The sequence below is a fragment of the Sipha flava genome, unplaced genomic scaffold (genome assembly GCF_003268045.1).
Source record: "Sipha flava isolate LNK unplaced genomic scaffold, YSA_version1 113_pilon_pilon, whole genome shotgun sequence".
NCBI lineage: Eukaryota > Metazoa > Arthropoda > Insecta > Hemiptera > Aphididae > Sipha > Sipha flava.
Window position 1 is genome coordinate 948,969 of NW_020271732.1, and position 8,493 is coordinate 957,461.

At 29.6% G+C, this 8,493-nt stretch overlaps 1 protein-coding gene across 2 annotated transcripts; it reads right to left on the reverse strand.

The window, feature by feature from the left end:
- Nucleotides 1–247: 247 nt before the first annotated feature.
- Nucleotides 248–3,577, reverse strand: LOC112689858 (succinate--CoA ligase [GDP-forming] subunit beta, mitochondrial). Of its 2 annotated transcripts, none has more exons than XM_025563732.1 (10): nucleotides 3,364–3,577; nucleotides 2,715–2,786; nucleotides 2,525–2,657; nucleotides 2,332–2,431; nucleotides 1,599–1,751; nucleotides 1,302–1,482; nucleotides 964–1,222; nucleotides 763–897; nucleotides 576–704; nucleotides 248–437 (listed from the first exon to the last, which is right to left on the reverse strand). In XM_025563732.1, exons 2-10 carry the CDS (start codon nucleotides 2,775–2,777, stop codon nucleotides 325–327), a joined length of 1,266 nt encoding a protein of 421 aa, XP_025419517.1. In that variant the 5' UTR covers nucleotides 2,778–2,786; nucleotides 3,364–3,577; the 3' UTR covers nucleotides 248–324. The 2 variants fall into 2 exon arrangements, with proteins under 2 accessions (XP_025419517.1, XP_025419523.1); XM_025563738.1 differs by lacking the exon at nucleotides 3,364–3,577 and adding an exon at nucleotides 3,174–3,357.
- Between the last annotated feature and the right edge of the window lie 4,916 nt (nucleotides 3,578–8,493).

The following is an 8,493-nucleotide window of genomic DNA, read 5'->3' on the forward strand; positions in this document are numbered from 1 at the left end:
ATTTCAAGCGTTGAGTACATACTTCAAACATAGTATTTTTTCCATATTACTTACATTCTGTCAATTTAATCATTAAATAAACCTTTTAAAAATATAAAACAAATGGTTTTAAAAATCATTTATTAACAATAAAAAATATTGGTATATAAAATAAATCTTTAACAAACATAATTAGCAATCTTAAGAATTAAAATTTAAGATAAATAATATATGTAGGTTAACTTACAACGTATTGAGATAATATTATATAACCAAATACAAAATCCAATAATTGAAAAATTTCGTGTACAATTTATTTTTATAAAAAAGTATGTTTTTAAAGACTTATTTTTCTACTGATGAAATAACTTTTCTAGCCGCTTCATCGAGATCTGAAGCAAATTGAATAAGCAAGCCAGATTCTTCCAAGAGCTTCTTACCAGCAGAAACATTTGTGCCTAAAAAAAAATTTCAAAATAAAACATAATATGACCTATTCCAAGTACAATATTTCTGTAATTTGAATGATCTAAATTTTACATAACTTATAATTTAAATAAGACATTTTATAGACAACTTTAATAACAAAAACTAACCTTCTAGCCTTACGACCAAGGGTATTTTTAAATTCAACTTCTTCGAAGCATTTATTAAGCCTTTAGAAATTGTTGCACAGTTTACAATGCCGCCAAAAACATTAACCAAAATTGCTTTCACCGATGAATCTAAAAATTAACTTTTAATTAATAAGATCAATTTAAGTAGAACAAATAAATATTTTACCCAATGTCAACAGTTTAAAAGCTTCATAAACTTGATTTTCATTTACATTTCCACCAACATCTAAAAAGTTTGCTGGCTCACCTCCACGTAATTTGATTATGTCCATAGTAGCCATCGCAAGACCAGCACCATTCACTTTATTTACATAGTGTAAATAATAATCAATTTAAGTTTTAATGTTAATTAATTTAATTATCTTACCCAAGCATCCAATATTACCATCCATACCAATGTAATTTAAGTTATGTTTATTGGCCATAACTTCACGGGGATCTGATTCACTGGTATCGTCCAATTCAAATACTTGTTGGTGTCTAAACTGACTGTTATCGTCAAATTGAATTTTAGCATCAACACACACAACTTTATTATCAGTGGTTTCAACTAATGGATTAATTTCTATTTGAACTGCATCAACTGACAAAAAGAAATCCCATAATCTTTTTATTTCATTGGCAGCCTATCAATAGTAGGTAAGAAAAATAAATTTTTATATTTATATTATAAAATGTAAGTATAATTGTGTGCGCAATACTTGCCATATTAGCTAATGGTCCATCAAAATTTAAAAATTTAGCTACATCTAGAGCTACTTCATCAGAGATACCTTCATAAATATCAATCGGAATTTTTTTAATTAATTCAGGCGAATTAACAGCAACATCTTCTATGTCCATTCCTCCAGCTGGAGATGCTATGAGTACTGGACCATTTTCATTTCTGCAAATATAAATGTTTATACTTAACAATATGAAATACATATTGAACATAACATATGTGGACATTTAAGAAATCCAATTGTGTTTTACATCAATTAATTCAAGACTATTACTCACCTATCCATTAAAATACAGAAATAAGTTTCCCTTTTAATATTGACAGACTCTGCAACCATAACCTTGTTCACTAATATTCCATCTTTGGGTGTTTGTTTAGTGATTAATTTAAAGCCCAGCATATTCTTTAGTAGATCATGAATCTTTGATCTCCTGAAATAATAAGTAAAATAGTGGTCAAAATTAAATTATAAAATTCATTGTTAAAGTTATTAAAAGCAAAAAAAATAAATAAATAATTCAGCGCTAATTTTTTATTTTGGAAGGCTATTTTTAATAAGAATAGTGTTTGAAATCTGAGAATGTTTCAGAATAAATTTAATTTATATCAATAACTGTACTTTTTTTGAAATAATAGTATATAATTATTCCTTAAAAATGTTAAGTATTACATAACAAGTTATTAGACAAGAGAAATAATTAATATCCAACTAAATAGCAGTGGTGAAATAATAAATTTGAATAGAAAAATAATTAAAATGTCACAAAAATTTAAATTTACTAGAAAGAAAAATATTTATGTAATTTGGCGACAAGTCAATTCAATTACAAAGCCCTTTTGGTTATATAACATTTCCTTATACACTTATCAAACAGTACAGTGAGATATTTTATACCTTGACTTGGAGTGAATTAATAACAACTTAAAATTTTTGGTAGGCTTAAGGTTAACTTAAAAATATATGTTGAACTGTTAAGAAATTTTAAAATATATGAATAGTGTATTTCTTACTCTTTTGTGACATGAACACCACCTTTGAATCCATTACTAAAATGACCTTTTCCTCGACCTCCAGCTAATACTTGAGCTTTTAATACATATTCATCGACATCTAAATAAGAGTAGAACAATTTTGTAAATTTATAGTGTACATACATAAAACTTGTGAAGTCTTAGATCAAATTATTTTAACATAAATACATACTAAAAGTTTTTAGTAAATTATTTGTTTCATCAGCATTTTCAATGATTTTAAACTTTTGAACTGTAACTCCATGTTGACTTAATAAATCTTTGCTGTGACATTCTAACAAGTTCAACTGCCTAGCTTGAATATTCTACAAAAATAATATAATATTAGTGTTTAAAATTACAGCTATATGATTAACATGTACCTTTAATTGAATAAATGTCTTAGGAAATTTGTTTTTTATTACATGTTTCATGAATCGAGACATATTTTAAGTCTGTAAAAATAGTACATGATTAAATACAAAAATTTATTTTTAAAATGTTACACTAGTGTATGAAAATAATACAGTTCCAAATTACATCCAAGTCACAGGATTATTGAAACTATATTTTAAATAATTTAAAAGAAAAAAAAATCGAATACTGTCAGCGCATAATGTACAGAATAGTTTACAAATATAATGGTTCACAGTGTAAGAAACTGAAACTTATTTTAAAACTTTGAAAACGTCTTCATCGAATTGTTGAGATGGTTTCGTGGCAAATATCAACGAACCAATGGCATTTAATCAAGGTTAGTAAACAGAGCCAATAGAATGAACGAGTGAAAATATGTTCAGCCATTACATGGCAATATTTGTATAAGGTCACGGGTACAATACCTTGTTGCTTAACAAATGGACGGATATCGCATAGGTCTTAACAGCGTACGAAAAAAACGACTCCGACAGGCAGCCTATCTACGACGTGCTCCGGCCCGGATAATAGGTATAATATTATTAATGGTTTTATCAAAAAAATAAATAAAAATGTCGCGCCGGATCACTGCTCGGAACGTAGCTTCGCACTCACCTTTTCCAATTAACTGATCAGCCTTACGAAAGAGTTGCAGTGTACGTCGGCGGCGTGTAGGATCGCTTGTGCCAACGCAGGTACGTACGGCAAAAAAAAAAAAAAAAGACGCGTATCGAACGCGGAAGACGGAACACGAGCGTGTGCAACAATAATAATAGTAATAGAAAACTGTTGGTTTTTTAATTTTTTTCGTCTTATCAGCGGGTCCAAGAACATTGCCCGACCGCTGATAATACTTTGTACGGTGCAGTGCAGCTGTCGAGACACATTAATCGTTGCATAGTTATCGTATCCGATAACGTTGCAACGAATCGTCGATATTAGATCGTCGGATTAGACGCTATAGTACTCTGCACGGTCCGTGATCTTCGGTACCGGACTGAAAATTTAAAATAATCTGTTGTAGTGGACCGCCGGTCCGAACCAACGTGTTCCAATTTCTTTTTCCACCGGATCGCATCGAAAATGAAATGCATATTTTGATAGAGCGGACAAACGATTCGAACCTCATTCTTCGTGTAAATTCGTTTTCATTTTTGTTCCGAACGTCCGTAGCGGCGTACGATGTACGGGAAACAAATAATAACGTTATTCGCGATCGATTGGGATCCGGCGACGTTGGATGCACGATTGTAAATCTACACACAATAGCCAATTGACGTTCATCGAGATCGAGGCGGCGTACGATTAACGATCGTCACTTATCATTTTGATCTTGGTTGATACGTCGCGTCGTTCCTCTGTGCATACGCTTTATTGACGTACACCGGAGTACAGCAACCGTGATACGTACCCATACGTCGGTCGTGACGTTCGCACGTTTTGTCATTTGAGGGCACAAGGGCGCCCATACGGGGAGGGGGCAAGGGAGGGACATTTCTCCCCGCTGGAAAATGTCAAAAATCTTGGAAAATTGTTTACTATGATCGGAAAATATTTATTTAAATAGAATTTAAAAATTTAATTTAATTTATGAAAATCTATAATTTGTTTATGAAAAATCTATTTATTTAGCTTGGAAAATCAGGTTATCAGCTATAAATAACAATACGCTTTTTCGTTTCTATTCTATGGATGATAATTATCAATTCTTAAAATATTGTGCATTTCCAGAAATACGGTATGTATATGTGTGTGCGCGTGTGTGTGTACACAACCATAATATTTATATAATATTTGTAAATCAATATTTTAATAAATATAACTAATGTTTTAAGTGTCCAATTTATATTATTAATTAAATAAAAATTTCAATAAATTACTTTTATGGTAAATTGGTTAAATAATTATTATCTTATAGTCTTCCAGTTTGATATATATATAATGTAATAGTATAATGTAAAATTGTAAGCCCATTCCTATATCGTGGGTCATTCCTATTTTTGAATAGATTGATTAATTAAAATGTTGTCCTTCCCCTTGAGAATTTTTCCTATGAGCGCCCTTGTGAGGGTATCTCCAGTATTTTTCCATTGGATTATGTTTTTATTTGTGATTTTTTTTTTTATCGCTATCCCGATTTCGACCGGAAAGCTTATGCTGATCACAACTGTTACACGTTTTTTCCTTGGTTAGTCCGTCACGTTAGATCGTCGATCCGGATACCCGATCAGTTTTGGAGACGACAGTGTACCGTCGCGCACGCCGGACAATTCGACGACCGCAGCTTGTGTGCTTTAAGCCGTCTCCGCGGACTTGGTTCTTCTCTGTCGGTGCCACATAATTATGCTTTTTCTTCTTGTGATATACGAGTATATATAAATATATATGTTAACCCATATTTTCTTTTTTTCTTAATGAACATTATTAGTCGATTACTTCTCACTCTTTGTTTAGACTCCATCGTCGAGAGGCATACAGCCCCGGGTCACTGATACTACTGAATTGGTATATTTTTTAATTTGAAATAATTTTACTATTGCTCTCAAAAAAAAGGTTCTGAGTGAAAATGATCGGATAGGATCAGTTTATATTTCTGAAGATGATACATTTAATATAGTATAACCATCTTTCTTATTATTTCTTAATGTATAGGTTGAACTTTTTATATATATTTTTTATGTACCTTGAGAGGTAAGTAAATTAATCTAAAATTAGGGGGGGAGGGAAATAAAAATAAAAAGATACGAAATCATAAAAGCCTCCTCTCTCGCATAGTATGGTTTGGTACTCAATTATCAACGCCCGTGCCTTTTATATATAATATACAATGGTATGGATAATATAAATAATAATATAAATAACGATAATAATCTTATCGTCCCAAATAATATTTCACGTTATAGTAGGTATACATACATAGGCGTGCACATGGGGGTGTCGAGTGTACCCGAGCACCCCATGAAACGTTGTAAAATGGACCCTACATTCGGCAAGTCTCAGGGAAAGAATTCCGTATTTTAACCGATGTCCCTCGAATTAATTCAAATGTATTCTAAAATATTTAGTAAAAATTAAATGGCGTCTAGTAAATAAAATAAAATAAAATTTTCTAAACGTTCGAGCAAAAACTTATTACGATAGTACAACAGTTAAATTTACTACAAAAATAGTTTCAAGGAAAACATATTCGTTGGGACTTGTAAACTATAATATTAAATAAAAAATTTAAGTTATGATTATTTAATTATTTATACGTTATAATCTATACATTTGACGCATTTCGTTAAGATAGGGCCCACAATTATAATAGGCACCCACCGAAATACAGTTCTGCTCACGCCTATGTATACATACATATATATATATACAGAGCCGTACCTAGAAGGTGCGAGAGGTGCGTGTGCACCGGGCGCCAAACCCATTTTTATAATCTAAGTAATATTACTGAAAATTCAATATATTAATTATGTTAAAGGCTCTCTCCCTGTTTACATATTATCATCTTTAGGAGTGTTAGTACATTGTACATTGATAAAAATGTTTAATGTGAAAAATATGGTAAATCTGACGAATCTGTCCCCGGCTCTCCAATAATGTTAGGTAGACTTTTTATAAGTAGAAAACTATTTGGTAAAAGTGGTGAGGGCGCTAGTAATGATTCTAAGCACCGGGCGCTGATTATGCTAGGTACGGCACTGTATACATATATTCACTTTTACCTGTATGGCTGCCCGACGACGGTAACGATTGTAAAGCTTATATTTCACGGATAGTGTCTTGAATCACGAAAACGGATAAATACTGAATTCGTACGAAAAAAAAAATTGACTTTAGTTAGTTAACTCGATACAAGAATTTTAATTACGTCAACACATAAAATACATATATTTCTTGATATTAAAATTCAGAAAGCAGTGTTAAATTCATTTAGGACGATAAATTTGATTTTAGTCTAATTTACACCATCTGGGCCATCTAAGAGCGATTCAAATAAAATATTAATATAAATATTAGTATTAAGGCACATTGCTATAGATATAGATGTTCACTTGTTTACAAATATTTTTCGTTCAAAACATGATAAACTTAAATAATATCAAAATCGTTTTTAATTATACTCAACAGATTTTCTTTTTTTTTTTACGTTATTGTTCGTTACAACCATATAATTTACTACTCAACGGTTATTTATGTTAATTTTTTTATGAAGTTAAATTGTAAATTTACTATCTAGATCAGTGGTCGGCCCAAATTACAGTTGTATATATATCTCAACTTACGTTTTTCAGTAAATCAGTATGGCATGACGTTCTGACATTTTTTTTCAATCTTATTTACTTTCGTATTAACGACTTACGTCGGGTATTTGAAGTGTCATAATAATACTACAGCTGTTTTTCACAGTCCATAAAAGTTTGTAAAAGTTAATGTAATAATACGACTTTCTGGTAGTTTATATGTCCCTATAATGGGTATAAATATAGAATAATTATGAAATATTAAATAACGAGAAAATCTCCTTTGGTAAAAAATTATAATGATAAATTAAGTTATAGTTAATAATAAAATGCAAATAGAATTTTCTTTAGTATTTTTAATTTCATTCTAAATGAGAACATCCTTTGGTTAAAATTACATAATCAAAAGTAATAATAATATAAAATAAATCATTGAGTATGGAATAACAAAACACAGTTTCATATGTCATTTATACATGAATGAATTTGACATTTTGAACACGAGATCATAGTTTTTTTTGAACAAGTAGAATATTTGCAAATGCTTCGTTGGTAAATTCACGATTGCAAATTATTTTAATCGGATTTGAAATTTGATTAAACCCAGTTTATGAGGCAATAAACATTTTTTAAAATTTACAAACCAGTTTTTTGGGATAGATTCTATAGCATATTTTTCATTTGTAAATTTTACAACGTACCAACTACCAGAAGCCGACATTTTCTAAATTTAAATATTTCAAATATTTTAGAATAATAAGAAAATATTATATAAATACTTTAATTAATAATAAGTAACAATTAATAATTTTATTTACAACAAATATATAAATACTAAAAAATACTATAAAATACACATAAATACTATAATATATGCATTTTATAATGGTCAGGTGTAATTGTTTATACTTGATTATTAGTTTCTTTTGGTACAGTATTTAATATTTAATCGGAATGACGGAGTAGAGTAAACAAATTTAAGATTACACACTTTAAATAATAATATATTATATACTAGGTATATAGTATATATTTTGTATTAAAAACAATATTACTTACCAAATGTTTAAAATTATGCTACCCGTACTCATTGATGAAACTACATATAGATAAAGGTGTGATTTCACACGGGCCTCGGCATAAGAGCCTCCAACGATTTAACATGGAAAATTATAAACATTAAAATTTAAAAAGTTAAACTAAAAACCTCATAAAATTTTATTTTTAGTTTTTTCCTTTCCATATTTTTGTAAGTAAACCATTGCATAATTAGTTATGGAAGTTCAGAATAATAGTAATCTAGCATGATAAATTAGTTATATACAACTTATTAACATATAATATGAAGATGGGTAGGTATTTTTGCATTTATTCGTATTAAATAAAATATCCGGGGAAAAAGGAGTTATATCTGTACTAATGGAAAATAATAATTTTATTACATAAATAAATTATCGGTTATAACTTGTAACCTGTTGACATTTAATTCGGCAGAATCAACCAATCA